Source organism: Babylonia areolata, chromosome 18 (genome assembly GCF_041734735.1).
Source record: "Babylonia areolata isolate BAREFJ2019XMU chromosome 18, ASM4173473v1, whole genome shotgun sequence".
Lineage (NCBI taxonomy): Eukaryota > Metazoa > Mollusca > Gastropoda > Neogastropoda > Buccinidae > Babylonia > Babylonia areolata.
Window position 1 is genome coordinate 669,026 of NC_134893.1, and position 20,608 is coordinate 689,633.

General features: G+C 43.2%; 1 protein-coding gene across 2 annotated transcripts in view; it reads right to left on the reverse strand.

The window, feature by feature from the left end:
• The window catches only part of LOC143292349 (protein HID1-like), a 97,973-nt gene that overhangs the window by 14,761 nt on the left and 62,604 nt on the right, over positions 1–20,608 (reverse strand). Inside the window, exons 17-19 of one of the 2 annotated variants that reach the window (XM_076602540.1) lie at positions 19,285–19,371; positions 5,046–5,290; positions 3,388–3,522 (exon numbers count right to left, since the gene is read on the reverse strand). In XM_076602540.1, the coding sequence (XP_076458655.1) occupies positions 3,388–3,522; positions 5,046–5,290; positions 19,285–19,371 (467 nt within the window). The remainder of the gene's footprint in view (positions 1–3,387; positions 3,523–5,045; positions 5,291–19,284; positions 19,372–20,608) is intronic. The other variant, XM_076602541.1, reaches the window with a different exon arrangement.

The window sequence follows — 20,608 nt, forward strand, 5'->3', positions numbered from 1 at the left end:
TAGTCTGGAGGGGTAGCTTCTGTTTTTATGACTGTACCTGTCATCACACACACACATGATAGTCTGGAGGGGTAGCTTCTGTTTTTATGACTGTACCAGTCATCACACACACACATGATAGTCTGGAGGGGTAGCTTCTGTTTCCACGACTGTACCTGTCATCACACACACACACACATGATAGTCTGGAGGGGTAGCTTCTGTTTCCACGACTGTACCTGTCATCACACACACACATGATAGTCTGGAGGGGTAGCTTCTGTTTCCACGACTGTACCTGTCATCACACACACACACACACATGATAGTCTGGAGGGGTAGCTTCTGTTTCCATGACTGTACCTGTCATCACACACACACACACACACACACACACACGCCTGTGTCAGGTGGTTTCCATGACTGCACCTGTCATCACACATACCACACTTTTTTCATTTCTGTGCTCATTTGTCAATAATGAAATATAGGTGAAATTGCATCTGCCACATTTTCCTAATACACACATTCACATACAGACACATGTACATATGTACAATCACACCCAGTAACAAACATACAGGTACAGACACACACCCACACCCCTTACTCGATCCACTCCCTCACACATCCATATCCACATGGCATATCCCATCCATTATACCACCACTATCATGACCTTTCCACCCTTTAATTACTGTTTTTCTTTTTCCTTTTCCAATATTAATCTTAGCGAAAAATCAAACATGCTCTCTCTCTCTCTCTCTCTCTCTCTCTCTCATCCCTTACACAGAAATGTTACCCCTGTTCCCTGCAGGAAACCACTGACCATCCATCACCCAAACTTTACTGTTCCCTGCAGGAAACCACTGACCATCCATCACCCAAACTTTACTGTTCCCTGCCGGAAACCACTGACCATCCATCACCCAAACTTTACTGTTCCCTGCAGGAAACCACTGACCATCCATCACCCAAACTTTACTGTTCCCTGCCGGAAACCACTGACCATCCATCACCCAAACTTTACTGTTCCCTGCAGGAAACCACTGACCATCCATCACCCAAACATTACTGTTCCCTGCCGGAAACCACTGACCATCCATCACCCGAACTTTACTGTTCCCTGCAGGAAACCACTGACCATCCATCACCCAAACTTTACTGTTCCCTGCAGGAAACCACTGACCATCCATCACCCAAACTTTACTGTTCTCTGCAGGAAACCACTGACCATCCATCACCCAAACTTTACTGTTCCCTGCAGGAAACCACTGACCATCAATCACCCAAACTTTACTGTTCCCTGCCGGAAACCACTGACCATCCATCACCCAAACTTTACTGTTCCCTGCCGGAAACCACTGACCATCCATCACCCAAACATTACTGTTCCCTGCCGGAAACCACTGACCATCCATCACCCGAACTTTACTGTTCCCTGCAGGAAACCACTGACCATCCATCACCCAAACATTACTGTTCCCTGCCGGAAACCACTGACCATCCATCACCCGAACTTTACTGTTCCCTGCAGGAAACCACTGACCATCCATCACCCAAACTTTACTGTTCCCTGCAGGAAACCACTGACCATCCATCACCCAAACATTACTGTTCCCTGCAGGAAACCACTGACCATCCATCACCCAAACTTTACTGTTCCCTGCCGGAAACCTCTGACCATCCACTTCCGACAGACAAGTGTCCACACACCCCCATGTACCCACTTCCAACAGACATGTGTCCACACACCCACTTCCAACAGACAGGTGTCCACACACCCACTTCCAACAGACAGGTGTCCACACACCCACTTCCAACAGACACGTATCCACACACCCACTTCCAACAGACAGGTGTCCACACACCCACTTCCAACAGACAGGTGTCCACACACCCACTTCCAACAGACACGTATCCACACACCCACTTCCAACAGACACGTATCCACACACCCACTTCCAACAGACATGTGTCCACACACCCACTTCCAACAGACAGGTGTCCACACACCCACTTCCAACAGACACGTATCCACACACCCACTTCCAACAGACACGTATCCACACACCCACTTCCAACAGACAGGTATCCACACACCCACTTCCAACAGACACGTATCCACACACCCACTTCCAACAGACACGTATCCACACACCCACTTCCAACAGACATGTGTCCACACACCCACTTCCAACAGACAGGTGTCCACACACCCACTTCCAACAGACACGTATCCACACACCCACTTCCAACAGACAGGTGTCCACACACCCACTTCCAACAGACACGTATCCACACACCCACTTCCAACAGACAGGTGTCCACACACCCACTTCCAACAGACAGGTGTCCACACACCCACTTCCAACAGACAGGTGTCCACACACCCACTTCCAACAGACAGGTGTCCACACACCCACTTCCAACAGACACGTATCCACACACCCACTTCCAACAGACACGTATCCACACACCCACTTCCAACAGACATGTGTCCACACACCCACTTCCAACAGACAGGTGTCCACACACCCACTTCCAACAGACACGTATCCACACACCCACTTCCAACAGACAGGTGTCCACACACCCACTTCCAACAGACAGGTGTCCACACACCCACTTCCAACAGACACGTATCCACACACCCACTTCCAACAGACACGTATCCACACACCCACTTCCAACAGACACGTATCCACACACCCACTTCCAACAGACAGGTGTCCACACACCCACTTCCAACAGACAGGTGTCCACACACCCACTTCCAACAGACAGGTGTCCACACACCCACTTCCAACAGACAGGTGTCCACACACCCACTTCCAACAGACAGGTGTCCACACACCCACTTCCAACAGACACGTATCCACACACCCACTTCCAACAGACAGGTGTCCACACACCCACTTCCAACAGACAGGTGTCCACACACCCACTTCCAACAGACAGGTGTCCACACACCCACTTCCAACAGACAGGTGTCCACACACCCACTTCCAACAGACAGGTGTCCACACACCCACTTCCAACAGACACGTATCCACACACCCACTTCCAACAGACACGTATCCACACACCCACTTCCAACAGACAGGTGTCCACACACCCACTTCCAACAGACAAGTGGCCACACACCCACTTCCAACAGACAGGTGTCCACACACCCACTTCCAACAGACAGGTGTCCACACACCCACTTCCAACAGACAGGTGTCCACACACCCACTTCCAACAGACAAGTGGCCACACACCCACTTCCAACAGACACGTATCCACACACCCACTTCCAACAGACAGGTGTCCACACACCCACTTCCAACAGACAAGTGTCCACACACCCACTTCCAACAGACAGGTGTCCACACACCCACTTCCAAAAGACAAGTGTCCACGTACCCACTCCGGCGTGGCCACCCAGGCGCCAGACTGACTGGGGATGGACACAGCTCTCTTGACCGGCTTGCGGCCAGACCCTTCAGGTGACGGCACACTGGGACTGGCCGCTGCATCGGGGCCCACTGCTGATGGGGGCTGGGGACACACAGTGAGACTTTAGCACTGGGGACACACAGTGAGACTTTAGCACTGGGGACACACAGTGAGACTTTAGCACTGGGGACACACAGTGAGACTTTAGCACTGGGAACACATAGTGAGACTTTAGCACTGGGGACACACAGTGAGACTTTAGCACTGGGGACACACAGTGAGACTTTAGCACTGGGAACACATAGTGAGACTTTAGCACTGGGGACACACACAGTGAGACTTTAGCACTGGGGACACACAGTGAGCACTGGGGACACACAGTGAGACTTTAGCACTGGGAACACATAGTGAGACTTTAGCACTGGGGACACACAGTGAGACTTTAGCACTGGGGACACACACAGTGAGACTTTAGCACTGGGGACACACAGTGAGCACTGGGGACACACACAGTGAGACTTTAGCACTGGGGACACACACAGTGAGATTTTAGCACTGGGGACACACACAGTGAGACTTAGCACTGGGGACACACACAGTGAGACTTTAGCACTGGGGACACACAGTGAGACTTTAGCACTGGGGACACACAGTGAGACTTTAGCACTGGGGACACACACAGTGAGACTTTAGCACTGGGGACACACAGTGAGACTTTAGCACTGGGGACACACAGTGAGACTTAGCACTGGGGACACACACAGTGAGACTTTAGCACTGGGGACACACACAGTGAGACTTTAGCACTGGGGACGCACACAGTGAGACTTTAGCACTGGGGACGCACACAGTGAGACTTTAGCACACATTCACCATTCACACATTCACCACTTCCTGGATCTCAAGATCTGGTGACACATTCACTACTTCTGGATCTCAAGATCTGGTCACACATTCACTACTTCTGGATCTCAAGATCTGGTGACACATTCACTACTTCTGGATCTCAAGATCTGGTGACACATTCACTACTTCTGGATCTCAAGATCTGGTCACACATTCACTACTTCTGGATCTCAAGATCTGGTCACACATTCACTACTTCTGGATCTCAAGATCTGGTCACACATTCACTACTTCTGGATCTCAAGATCTGGTCACACATTCACTACTTCTGGATCTCAAGATCTGGTCACACATTCACTACTTCTGGATCTCAAGATCTGGTCACACATTCACTACTTCTGGATCTCAAGATCTGGTGACACATTCACTACTTCTGGATCTCAAGATCTGGTCACACATTCACTACTTCTGGATCTCAAGATCTGGTCACACATTCACTACTTCTGGATCTCAAGATCTGGTGACACATTCACTACTTCTGGATCTCAAGATCTGGTCACACATTCACTACTTCTGGATCTCAAGGGCCTTGAAAATCTGGTTCTCAGAACTGTGACTTTCAAGGAAAAAACAAACCCCTGCAATTACTCAAGTCGTCCCTGCCCTCCTCCCCACACCTACTCACACACACACACACAAACTCATGCACACACACACACACACACTCGTACACCCACAAACGCATACCCACACACACACAAGCACACCCCCACACGCACCAGACTCTTGGCTTTCTCCAGTGGGGGCCTGCTGGAGGAGGAGGCAGCGTCAGAATCACCAGCACCGCCAGCAGCCCCCTCATCCCTGGCGCCCTGCCCTGCCCCCTGGTGTTGAGGGGGGGCCATGGGGTCCTCTATCTCACTGACTGGCTGCACGTTGTGTGCCCCTGTGGATTCTGCAATCTCCTTCAGCGTGGGGCGGTGACCCTCGTCTGGGGCAGACTTCTCCGTCATCTTGTCCAGTCCTGTACACCACACACAGTACACAGGCCTCACACACAGTGCTACACAGACACACACATGAACACAGACATACACACACGCACATGTGACACACACACATGCACAGACACATACACAGACATGCAAACAAAAAAAGATGCTTCATGATGTTGCATCCAGGAATGAGATATGGAATTTGTTGCTTTAGTCTGCAATTTCTTCATCATAATACGATCACCATGTAGAAACACACACACACACACACACACACACACAGATTATTAAAAAGAAAAATTAAAAAGAAGGAAAAGAAATGCAGAAGAAATTTTTTACTTCACTTTAGTCTGAAATTGTTTGTTCTGCCTCCACAAATCCCACAGAGCCAAAATGAGCACAATGATGTACAGAACTGAATGACATGAAAGCAGCCATTTTCCACATCCTCCTTCCATCTCATTTCAGATTAAATCCCACAAAGCCAAAATGAGCACAATGATGTAAAGAAGTGAGTTTCAGTTTCAGTAGCTCAAGGAGGCGTCACTGCGTTCGGACAAAACCATATACGCTACACCACATCTGCCAAGCAGATGCCTGACCAGCAGCGTAACCCAACGCGCTTAGTCAGGCCTTGAGAAGAAGTGAATGTCATGAAAGCAGCCATTTTCCACATCCTCCTTCCATCTCATTCCAGATCAGCTGTCCATCATCAGTTAACCATGTAAACTTTAAAAAAATCATAAGTCCTCTTTTTTCAGTTTAACACAGCTTTCTTCCACATTCATCCTCCTGATCACTGTAATAATACCATTTATAAAGGGCTTAATCTTGTTTCTAGAAAAACAACAACAAACAAACAAAAAATCAAAGTGCTGCAGATACTGATCATTCACACACATGCCCACCTATACCTCACAACAGTTGATCTAACATAAGACAAAAAGATGAAAGAACTCTCACTACTTTATCACTAACACACCAGCTAACTTAATTAGGCGTCACAATAAACCCAAAAAAGTTCAACTCTCACTACTTTATCACTAACACACCTGCTAACTTAGGCGTCACAATAAACCCAAAAAAGTTCAACTCTCACTACTTTATCACTAACACACCAGCTAACTTAGGCCTCACAATAAACCCCAAAAAGTTCAACTCTCACTACTTTATCACTAACACACCAGCTAACTTAGGCGTCACAATAAACCCAAGAAAGTTCAACTCTCACTACTTTATCACTAACACACCTGCTAACTTAGGCCTCACAATAAACCCAAAAAAGTTCAACTCTCACTACTTTATCACTAACACACCAGCTAACTTAGGCCTCACAATAAACCCAAAAAAGTTCAACTCTCACTACTTTATCACTAACACACCAGCTAACTTATGCCTCACAATAAACCCAAAAAAGTTCAACTCTCACTACTTTATCACTAACACACCAGCTAACTTAGGCCTCACAATAAACCCAAAAAAGTTCAACTCTCACTACTTTATCACTAACACACCAGCTAACTTAGGCCTCACAATAAACCCAAAAAAGTTCAACTCTCACTACTTTATCACTAACACACCAGCAAACTTAGGCCTCACAATAAACCCAATAAAGTTCAGACAAAACAAAGAGAACACTTGTACAAACATGTAAATCTACAACTGGAAAAACAAAACAAAAACAAAAACAACCCCCAAAAAGGAAGAGCATTATTTCCAAAGTACTGAAAAATCTTTTCAACTTTTAAAAAAGATAACATTGTGGTGATGAAAGGCTTCACAGAAAAATGCCTTCCAACTACAGACAGACAGGCACAGCAAGTCCCTCTCTAAACGTCTGACATCTTAACCCCTTCAGTGCCTCCCTCTCTGAACGTCTGACATCTTAACCCCTTCAGTGCCTGACATCTTAACCCCTTCAGTGCCTCCCTCTCTGAATGTCGGACATCTTAACCCCTTCAGTGCCTCCCTCTCTGAATGTCGCACATCTTAACCCCTTCAGTGCCTCCCTCTCTGAACGTCTGACATCTTAACCCCTTCAGTGCCTGACATCTTAACCCCTTCAGTGCCTCCCTCTCTGAATGTCTGACATCTTAACCCCTTCAGTGCCTCCCTCTCTGAATGTCTGACATCTTAACCCCTTCAGTGCCTCCCTCTCTGAATGTCGGACATCTTAACCCCTTCAGTGCCTCCCTCTCTGAATGTCGGACATCTTAACCCCTTCAGTGCCTCCCTCTCTGAACGTCTGACATCTTAACCCCTTCAGTGCCTCCCTCTCTGAATGTCTGACATCTTAACCCCTTCAGTGCCTCCCTCTCTGAATGTCGGACATCTTAACCCCTTCAGTGCCTCCCTCTCTGAATGTCTGACATCTTAACCCCTTCAGTGCCTCCCTCTCTGAACGTCTGACATCTTAACCCCTTCAGTGCCTCCCTCTCTGAATGTCTGACATCTTAACCCCTTCAGTGCCTCCCTCTCTGAACATCTGACATCTTAACCCCTTCAGTGCCTCCCTATCTGAATGTCGGACATCTTAACCCCTTCAGCTGAATGTCTGACATCTTAACCCCTTCAGTGCCTCCTTCTCTGAATGTCGCACATCTTAACCCCTTCAGTGCCTCCCTCTCTGAATGTCTGACATCTTAACCCTTTCAGTGCCTCCCTCTCTGAACGTCTGACATCTTAACCCCTTCAGTGCCTCCCTCTCTGAATGTCGGACATCTTAACCCCTTCAGTGCCTCCCTCTCTGAACGTCTGACATCTTAACCCCTTCAGTGCCTCCCTCTCTGAATGTCTGACATCTTAACCCCTTCAGTGCCTCCCTCTCTGAACGTCTGACATCTTAACCCCTTCAGTGCCTCCCTCTCTGAATGTCGGACATCTTAACCCCTTCAGTGCCCCCCTCTCTGAATGTCGGACATCTTAACCCCTTCAGTGCCTCCATCTCTGAATGTCTGACATCTTAACCCCTTCAGTGCCCCCCTCTCTGAATGTCTGACATCTTAACCCCTTCAGTGCCTCCCTCTCTGAATGTCTGACATCTTAACCCCTTCAGTGCCTCCCTCTCTGAATGTCTGACATCTTAACCCCTTCAGTGCCCCCCTCTCTGAATGTCGGACATCTTAACCCCTTCAGTGCCAATACTTCTTTATGCTCAGTGACAACTATTAGCAAGGGAGGTTTTGGTCACATAGGGTCATAACTTTTTTTTCATTCTGGCATGCAAACTATCAAACAAAGTATTTGTAGCCTATACTTTTCATTTTATTTCACTTTAAGGAAAATGAACTCACTAACCAATTATGGTAATTTCATATGAATATAAAGATTGTGAAACAGGAAGAATAATAATTAATTATTATATTTATATAGCGCTGAATCTTGTGCAGATCCAAATCAAAGCGCTTTCGCACCAGTCATTCAAATGCATGCATAACTCAAAAACTGGAGAGAAAAAACAAAATAAAAACAAACAAACAAAAAACTGAAGACAAGGAAGAGGCAGGGAAGGGAGGCTATTTTGGGAAGAAGTGGGTTTTAAGGCCAGACTTGAAAGAGCTGAGTGTGGAGACTTGACGAACCAGACATAACGACCCATCAGTGATTTAGCATATTTTTATGAACTTGGCTTACACCCATACTCATATAACAAAACAGCAAAAATAATATTTCTATCATAATATCTTTAAATAATATATAATATATATGAATAACATTATGGCATTACTGCATATGGCAGACAGAAATATGACTTCACATCACTTTTGGAGCATTTTGTTTTCAGCACTGTGCACCTATGGTCTAAGTTCACATTCAGATGATCTACACAACAACAAAGCAAAAAAAAAATTCAACCAAACTGTTTTCGAAAAAACCCAACATGCATAACACTCCTCAAATTATCAAGTAGATTCATAGGTGCACTGAGTTTACACCATGATATTATTACTACAAATGCAGTGTCCTCTAGAAAGTACAAGTCAGGGTTATATCACATCATGTCATCATTCAGTCATACAAGTTAGTTAGGGTTATTTCACATCATGTCCTTATTCAGTCATACAAGGCACTCAGGGTTATATCACATCATGTCATCATTCAGTCATACAAGTCAGTCAGGGTTATATCACATCATGTCATCATTCAGTCATACAAGTCAGGGTTATATCACATCATGTCATTATACAGTCATACAAGTCAGTTAGGGTTATATCACATCATGTCATCATTCAGTCATACAAGTCAGTTAGGGTTATTTCACATCATGTCATCATTCAGTCATACAAGTCAGTTAGGGTTATATCACATCATGTCATTATTCAGTCATACAAGGCACTCAGGGTTATATCACATCATGTCATCATTCAGTCATACAAGGCAGGGTTATATCATGTCATGTCATCATTCAGTCATACAAGTCAGGGTTATATCACATCATGTCATCATTCAGTCATACAAGTCAGGGTTATATCACATCATGTCATTATTCAGTCATACAAGTCAGTCAGGGTTATATCACATCATGTCATCATTCAGTCATACAAGTCAGGGTTATATCACATCATGTCATTATTCAGTCATACAAGTCAGGGTTATATCACATCATGTCATCATTCAGTCATACAAGGCACTCAGGGTTATATCACATCATGTCATTATTCAGTCATACAAGTCAGGGTTATATCACATCATGTCATCATTCAGTCATACAAGTCAGTTAGGGTTATATCACATCATGTCATTATTCAGTCATACAAGTCAGGGTTATATCACATCATGTCATCATTCAGTCATACAAGGCACTCAGGGTTATATCACATCATGTCATTATTCAGTCATACAAGTCAGGGTTACATCACATCATGTCATTATTCAGTCATACAAGTCAGGGTTATATCACATCATGTCATCATTCAGTCATACAAGTCAGGGTTATATCACATCATGTCATCATTCAGTCATACAAGGCACTCAGGGTTATATCACATCATGCCATTATTCAGTCATACAAGTCAGGGTTATATCACATCATGTCATTATTCAGTCATACAAGTCAGGGTTATATCACATCATGTCATCATTCAGTCATACAAGTCAGTCAGGGTTATATCACATCATGTCATCATTCAGTCATACAAGTCAGGGTTATATCACATCATGTCATCATTCAGTCATACAAGTCAGTTAGGGTTGTATCACATCATGTCATCATTCAGTCATACAAGTCAGGGTTATATCACATCATGTCATTATTCAGTCATACAAGTCAGGGTTATATCACATCATGTCATCATTCAGTCATACAAGTCAGGGTTATATCACATCATGTCATCATTCAGTCATACAAGTCAGTTAGGGTTATATCACATCATGTCATCATTCAGTCATACAAGTCAGTTAGGGTTGTATCACATCATGTCATCATTCAGTCATACAAGTCAGTTAGGGTTATATCACATCATGTCATCATTCAGTCATACAAGTCAGGGTTATATCACATCATGTCCTTATTCAGTCATACAAGTCAGGGTTATATCACATCATGTCATCATTCAGTCATACAAGTCAGGGTTATATCACATCATGTCATCATTCAGTCATACAAGTCAGTTAGGGTTATATCACATCATGTCATCATTCAGTCATACAAGTCAGGGTTATATCACATCATGTCATCATTCAGTCATACAAGTCAGGGTTATATCACATCATGTCATCATTCAGTCATACAAGTCAGGGTTATATCACATCATGTCATCATTCAGTCATACAAGTCAGGGTTATATCACATCATGTCATCATTCAGTCATACAAGTCAGGGTTATATCACATCATGTCATTATTCAGTCATACAAGTCAGGGTTATATCACATCATGTCATCATTCAGTCATACAAGTCAGAGTTATATCACATCATGTCATTATTCAGTCATAAAAGTCAGGGTTATATCACATCATGTCATCATACAGTCATACAAGTCAGGGTTATATCACATCATGTCATCATTCAGTCATACAAGTCAGGGTTATATCACATCATGTCATCATTCAGTCATACAAGTCAGGGTTATATCACATCATGTCATCATTCAGTCATACAAGTCAGTTACGGTTATACCACATCATGTCATCATTCAGTCATACAAGTCAGGGTTATATCACATCATGTCATTATTCAGTCATACAAGTCAGGGTTATATCACATCATGTCATCATTCAGTCATACAAGTCAGGGTTATATCACATCATGTCATCATTCAGTCATACAAGTCAGTCAGGGTTATATCACATCATGTCATCATTCAGTCATACAAGTCAGTTAGGGTTATATCACATCATGTCATCATTCAGTCATACAAGTCAGGGTTATATCACATCATGTCATCATTCAGTCATACAAGTCAGTTAGGGTTGTATCACATCATGTCATCATTCAGTCATACAGGTCAGTTAGGGTTATATCACATCATGTCATCATTCAGACATAAAAGTCAGTCAGGGTTATATCACATCATGTCATCATTCAGTCATACAAGTCTGGGTTATATCACATCATGTCATCATTCAGTCATACAAGTCTGGGTTATATCACATCATGTCATCATTCAGTCATACAAGTCAGGGTTATATCACATCATGTCATCATTCAGTCATACAAGTCAAGGGTTATATCACATCATGTCATCATTCAGTCATACAAGGCACTCAGGGTTATATCACATCATGTCATTATTCAGTCATACAAGTCAGTCAGGGTTATATCACATCATGTCATTATTCAGTCATACAAGTCAGTCAGGGTTATATCACATCATGTCATTATTCAGTCATACAAGTCAGTCAGGGTTATATCACATCATGTCATTATTCAGTCATACAAGTCAGTCAGGGTTATATCACATCATGTCATCATTCAGTCATACAAGGCACTCAGGGTTATATCACATCATGTCATTATTCAGTCATACAAGTCAGTCAGGGTTATATCACATCATGTCATTATTCAGTCATACAAGTCAGGGTTATATCACATCATGTCATTATTCAGTCATACAAGTCAGGGTTATATCACATCATGTCATCATTCAGTCATACAAGGCACTCAGGGTTATATCACATCATGTCATCATTCAGTCATACAAGTCAGTCAGGGTTATATCACATCATGTCATCATTCAGTCATACAAGTCAGGGTTATATCACATCATGTCATCATTCAGTCATACAAGTCAGGGTTATATCACATCATGTCATCATTCAGTCATACAAGGCACTCAGGGTTATTTCACATCATGTCATCATTCAGTAATACAAGTCAGTTAGGGTTATTTCACATCATGTCATCATTCAGTCATACAAGGCAGTTAGGGTTATATCACATCATGTCATCATTCAGTCATACAAGTCAGTCAGGGTTATATCACATCATGTCATCATTCAGTCATACAAGTCAGTTAGGGTTATATCACATCATGTCATCATTCAGTCATACAAGTCAGGGTTATATCACATCATGTCATCATTCAGTCATACAAGGCAGTCAGGGTTATATCACATCATGTCATCATTCAGTCATACAAGTCAGGGTTATATCACATCATGTCATTATTCAGTCATACAAGTCAGGGTTATATCACATCATGTCATCATTCAGTCATACAAGTCAGGGTTATATCACATCATGTCATCATTCAGTCATACAAGTCAGTCAGGGTTATATCACATCATGTCATCATTCAGTCATACAAGGCAGTCAGGGTTATATCACATCATGTCATCATTCAGTCATACAAGTCAGGGTTATATCACATCATGTCATCATTCAGTCATACAAGTCAGTTAGGGTTATATCACATCATGTCATCATTCAGTCATACAAGTCAGTCAGGGTTATATCACATCATGTCATCATTCAGTCATACAAGTCAGGGTTATATCACATCATGTCATCATTCAGTAATACAAGTCAGTTAGGGTTATATCACATCATGTCATCATTCAGTCATACAAGTCAGGGTTATATCACATCATGTCATCATTCAGTCATACAAGTCAGTTAGGGTTGTATCACATCATGTCATCATTCAGTCATACAAGTCAGGGTTATATCACATCATGTCATTATTCAGTCATACAAGTCAGTTAGGGTTATATCACATCATGTCATCATTCAGTCATACAAGTCAGTTAGGGTTATATCACATCATGTCATCATTCAGTCATACAAGTCAGTTAGGGTTATATCACATCATGTCATCATTCAGTCATACAAGGCAGGCAGGGTTATATCACATCATGTCATCATTCAGTCATACAAGTCAGGGTTATATCACATCATGTCCTCATTCAGTCATACAAGTCAGTCAGGGTTATATCACATCATGTCATCATTCAGTCATACAAGTCAGGGTTATATCACATCATGTCATCATTCAGTCATACAAGTCAGGGTTATATCACATCATGTCATCATTCAGTCATACAAGTCAGGGTTATATCACATCATGTCATCATTCAGTCATACAAGGCAGTTACAAAAAGGGTCATCCTATCTGTATTCAGTTACAGCAACAGAAGCAGCAGGACAGAAAAGGTCTGACAGACATGAGGAAAGGAAAGAGTGAGGGAGATGACCTTATATGATCAGCACTGAATCAATACAGGCAATCAGCACTGAATCAATACAGGCAATCAGCACTGAATCAACACAGGTAATTTGCACTGAATCAATACAGGTAATCAGCACTGAATCAATACAGGTAAGAGTTATATGATCAGCACTGAATCAATACAGGCAATCAGCACTGAATCAATACAGGCAATCAGCACTGAATCAACACAGGTAATCTGCACTGAATCAATACAGGTAATCAGCACTGAATCAATACAGGTAAGAGTTATATGATCAGCACTGAATCAATACAGGCAATCAGCACTGAATCAACACAGGTAATCTGCACTGAATCAATACAGGTAATCAGCACTGAATCAATACAGGTAAGAGTTATATGATCAGCACTGAATCAATACAGGTAATCAGCACTGAATCAATACAGGTAAGAGTTATATGATCAGCACTGAATCAATACAGGTAATCAGCACTGAATCAATACAGGTAAGAGTTATATGATCAACACTCAATCAATACAGTAAGAGTTATATGATCAACAGTGAATCAATACAGGTAAGAGTTATATGATCAGCACTCAATCAATATATATATATATATATATATATATATATATATATATATATATATATATATATATATATGAGTTATATGATCAGCACTGAATCAATACAGGTAAGAGTTATATGATCAGCACTGAATCAATACAGGCAAAGAGTTATATAATCAGCACTCAATCAATATATATACATATATATATATATCTATATCTCTCTCTCTCTATATATATATAAAAGAGTTATATGATCAACACTGAATCAATACAGGTAAGAGTTATATGATCAGCACTCAATCAATATATATATATATATATATATATATATGAGTTATATGATCAGCACTGAATCAATACAGGTAAGAGTTATATGATCAACACTGAATCAATACAGGTAAGAGTAAAATGATCAGCACTGAATCAATACAGGTAAGAGTTATATGATCAACACTGAATCAATACAGGTAAGAGTTATATGATCAACACTGAATCAATACAGGTAAGAGTTATATGATCAACACTGAATCAATACAGGTAAGAGTTATATGATCAACACTGAATCAATACAGGTAAGAGTAAAATGATCAGCACTGAATCAATACAGGTAAGAGTTATATGATCAACACTCAATCAACACACGTAAAAAGTTATATGATCAGCACTCAATCAATAAAAGTAAGAGTTTTAGATCAGCACTCAATCAATAAAAGTAAGAGTTTTAGATCAGCACTCAATCAATAGAAGTAAGAGTTATATGATCAGCACTCAATCAATAAAAGTAAGAGTTTTAGATCAGCACTCAATCAATAGAAGTAAGAGTTTTAGATCAGCACTCAATCAATAGAAGTAAGAGTTATATGATCAGCACTAGATCAATACAAGAGACTCCCTGATAACCTCTGTCAATCTGACTCCCTTGCATCTTTCAAACCTGGTCTCATAACTCACCTCTTCCCTCAGCAATAAGCACACTTGTGGCAGATTCATTTTCTCTATGTGAGCTGTGCTTGACTTTTTGTGAATACATATGTCTATGTACATAAATACATGCATGTGTATGAATGTGTATTTGTGTGTATATGTGTGCACGCATGCACGTGTTTGTGTATGTGTGTGTTTGTGCGTGCCTATATGTGGAGGGTAGCTGCTATGTACATATATGTATGTTAAAATGTAAGTATGCAGTGTGTGTGTGTGTGTGTGTGTGTGTGTGTGTGTGTGTGTGTGTGTGTGTGGTTGGTATGTGTGTGTGTGTGTGTGTGTGTGTGTGTGTGTGCATGTCTGTGTGTATCTGGTGTGTGTTTAGTTTGTTAGTCACATTTTTGTGTGTGTCCATGACAATGATGTAATGTGTTATGTAAACAAAAGTGTTTTTGTTTAGCACCCACAGCAGATTCCTGGATCGTGTGCTATACAAGTATCCATTGCTGTTATCATTATTATGAGAGAGTTATGAACAGCACTGAATCAATACAGGTTATCAACAGTTATGATCAGATAGCTATGATCAGTACTGAATTAATACAGGAACAGCTATGATCAGACAGCTATGATCAGCACTGAATCAATACAGGAGACAGTTATGATCAGACAGCTATGATCAGCACTGAATCAATACAGGAGACAGTTATGATCAGACAGCTATGTTCAGACAGCTATGATCAGCACTGAATCAATACAGGAGACAGTTATGATCAGACAGCTATAAACAGCACTGAATCAATACAGGAGACAGTTATGATCAGACAGCTATGATCAGCACTGAATCAATACAGGAGACAGCTATGATCAGCACTGAATCAATACAGGAGACAGTTATGATCAGACAGCTATGATCAGCACTGAATCAATACAGGAGACAGCTATGATCAGCACTGAATCAATACAGGAGACAGCTATGATCAGCACTGAATTAATACAGGAGACAGCTATGATCAGCACTGAATCAATACAGGAGACAGTTGTGATCAGACAGCTATGATCAGCACTGAATCAATACAGGAGACAGCTATGATCAGCACTGAATTAATACAGGAGACAGCTATGATCAGCACTGAATCAATACAGGAGACAGTTATGATCAGACAGCTATAAACAGCACTGAATCAATACAGGAGGCAGTTATGATCAGACAGCTATGATCAGCACTGAATCAATACAGGAGACAGTTATGATCAGACAGCTATAAACAGCACTGAATCAATACTGGAGACAGCTATGATCAGCACTGAATCAATACAGGAGGCAGTTATGATCAGACAGCTATGAACAGCACTGAATCAATACTGGAGACAGCTATGATCAGACAGCTATGATCAGCACTGAATCAATACAGGAGACAGTTATGATCAGACAGCTATGATCAGCACTGAATCAATACAGGAGACAGCTATGATCAGCACTGAATCAATAAGGAGACAGCTATGATCAGACAGCTATGATCAGCACTGAATCAAGGAGACAGCTATGTTCAGACAGCTATGAACAGCACTGAATTAATACAGGAGACAGCTATGAACAGCACTGAATCAATACAGGAGACAGCTATGAACAGCACTGAATCAATACTGGAGACAGCTATGATCAGACAGCTATGAACAGCACTGAATCAATACAGGAGACAGCTATGATCAGACAGCTATGATCAGCACTGAATCAATACAGGAGACAGCTATGATCAGACAGCTATGAACAGCACTGAATCAATAAGGAGACAGCTATGATCAGCACTGAATCAATACAGGAGACAGCTATAATCAGACAGCTATGAACAGCACTGAATCAATACTGAAGACAGCTGTGATCAGACAGCTGTGATCAGCACTGAATTAATAAGGAGACAGCTATGATCAGACAGCTATGATCAGCACTGAATCAATAAGGAGACAGCTATGATCAGACAGCTATGATCAGCACTGAATTAATACATGAGACAGCTATGTTCAGACAGCTATGAACAGCACTGAATTAATACAGGAGACAGCTATGTTCAGACAGCTATGATCAGCACTGAATTAATACAGGAGACAGCTATGATCAGCACTGAATTAATACAGGAGACAGCTATGTTCAGACAGCTATGTCATCATCTGCTGAAGTGATGTGAGGACAGCGTCAGCCATAGGTCAGTCTGCAGAAAGAGAAAGTAGAAATGAACAAAAACAAAAATTTCAAGAGGCAAGTGTGTGCATTTGAGTGAAGTTAGGGAGACAGGTAAATAGATCTAGATAGATGGTCAGAGGTTACAGATATACATCTGTATGAACAAATGTGCATGTGTGACATCATTCAGCTATAATTATAGTGCATGAAAACATCACTCATTCCACAAACCTTTTGTCAAATCTGGTGTGATTGCAGGCATGGTTATCCTACCCCAATCAGTCAAGCACACACGTAAAAATGTCGAACGCACACATTCTGTCTGTCAGCAAATTGAACACAGCTGTTGACAAAGCACACCACAAGTGTTCAGTGTGAGTTTGGTTTTCACTCTGCCAACAGCAACAGTGTTCAGTGTGAGTCTGGTTTTCACTCTGCCAACAGCAACAGTGTTCAGTGTGAGTTTGGTTTTCACTCTGCCAACAGCAACAGTGTTCAGTGTGAGTCTGGTTTTCACTCTGCCAACAGCAACAGTGTTCAGTGTGAGTCTGGTTTTCACTCTGCCAACAGCAACAGTGTTCAGTGTGAGTTTGGTTTTCACTCTGCCAACAGCAACAGCAAACAGCAAACAGCCCAACAGGGAAACAGCAAGTCAGTTTAGTCAAGCTGGACAAAGCGAGCACAACAAGGCAGTACCATCATCACAAAAAAAACAAGATAGCATAACTGCCAACCTGCCAGGCTTTCAAAGAGCCCAACTCCGCTTCCATCCCAGATTGACAAGAATTTTCAGCTGTGCAAATAGCAAAGGCAGAGCTGTATAATCAATGGTTTCTCTACAACTATGGAAATTCATCTACACTTTAGTCTTCTGTGAAACACTATGATTCAAACTAGGAGGCAAGATTGCATTGGCTCTTAGTGCTGCAGCCTTGGGGGCTAGTTGGCCTTTGGGGACCATCCCAATGCTGACTGTCCTAAAGCCCTCTTGGCCCAGAGAGTGGGGATGTAACATGGGAAGGCACTGTCCATTATAACTGAATTACAGCCCAGGCAGTCAGGACAGCAGTTGCCTCTGCTGTTGTGATGGTCAGCTGGACAAGACATACTATCATACAAACTTGCTGGGAACCCCCCCCCCCCCCCACTCCCCTTCCCAAACAAACAAAAGAAGCTGAGTGTGGCAGAGGGCAGTGGAGAGGAAGCTAGGTGCAAGGGGAAGGCCAACACCAACACATGCTTTACAGCTCCTGCCCACACAGACCACTCCACTCACTTGATTTCTTCATCTTTTTCTCTGGCACTGTCTGGCAGAGTAATGGTGCCATGTCATTTCTCACCTCACCCCCCCATCAAAGGTGAGTCCATCTGCTGGGTGTCTGACCTGTGTGTGCGTGCGCGCGTGTGCGTGTGTGTGCAAGTGAGTGTGTTTGTGTGTGTGTATGTGTGTGTGTGTGTGCAAGCGTGCTTCTGAAACTTTGGGAGGGGTGTGTGTGTGTGTGCTTGTGTGTGTGTGTGTGTGTGTGTGGGGGGGGGGGGGGTCTGTCTCTTTCATGAGGAAGTGAAGAGGGGGGGACTGTTCAGACACTGTCTACAGAAACCCAAGGTGGGGGAAGCAGACACACTGGTTGGCTGGTGATCAGCTGGTTGGTTGGCAGCTATGATTCAAGCAACTAGAAGAGAAGAAGGCAAGCAGAAGAAGGAAGGGGAGTGGGGGGTGGTGAGGGTGTCTATACCCGGCAGTGACGAAGGAGGAGAAGGAGGAGGAGGAGGAGGAGGAGGAGAGGGAGACATGGCCTCACTGACTGGGGCACTGATGGGTCCTGAAACAGTGCAACGGCCGTCACCACGCCTCTCAACCACACAGCAACACCACCACCTTTCTTCACACCACATCTCTCAACCACACAGCAACACCACCTTTCTTCACACCACATCTCTCAACCACACAGCAACACCACCACCTTTCTTCACACCACATCTCTCAACCACACAGCAACACCACCTTTCTTCACACCACATCTCTCAACCACACAGCAACACCACCTTTCTTCACACCATGTCTCTCAACCACACAGCAACACCACCTTTCTTCACACCACGTCTCTCAACCACACAGCAACACCACCTTTCTTCACACATCTCTCAACCACACAGCAACACCACCTTTCTTCACACCACATCTCTCAACCACACAGCAACACCACCACCTTTCTTCACACCACATCTCTCAACCACACAGCAACACCACCTTTCTTCACACCACGTCTCTCAACCACACAGCAACACCACCTTTCTTCACACATCTCTCAACCACACAGCAACACCACCTTTCTTCACACCACATCTCTCAACCACACAGCAACACCACCACCTTTCTTCACACCACATCTCTCAACCACACAGCAACACCACCTTTCTTCACACCACATCTCTCAACCACACAGCAACACCACCTTTCTTCACACCACGTCTCTCAACCACACAGCAACACCACCTTTCTTCACACATCTCTCAACCACACAGCAACACAACCACCTTTCTTCACACCACATCTCTCAACCACACAGCAACACCACCACCTTTCTTCACACCACATCTCTCAACCACACAGCAACACCACCACCTTTCTTCACACGCCTCTCAACCACACAGCAACACCACCACCTTTCTTCACACGCCTCTCAACCACACAGCAACACCACCACCTTTCTTCACACCACATCTCTCAACCACACAGCAACACCACCACCTTTCTTCACACGCCTCTCAACCACACAGCAACACCACCACCTTTCTTCACACCACATCTCTCAACCACACAGCAAAACCACCACCTTTCTTCACACGCCTCTCAACCACACAGCAACACCACCACCTTTCTTCACACGCCTCTCAACCACACAGCAACACCACCACCTTTCTTCACACCACATCTCTCAACCACACAGCAACACCACCACCTTTCTTCACACCACATCTCTCAACCACACAGCAACAACACCACCTTTCTTCACACCACATCTCTCAACCACACAGCAACACCACCACCTTTCTTCA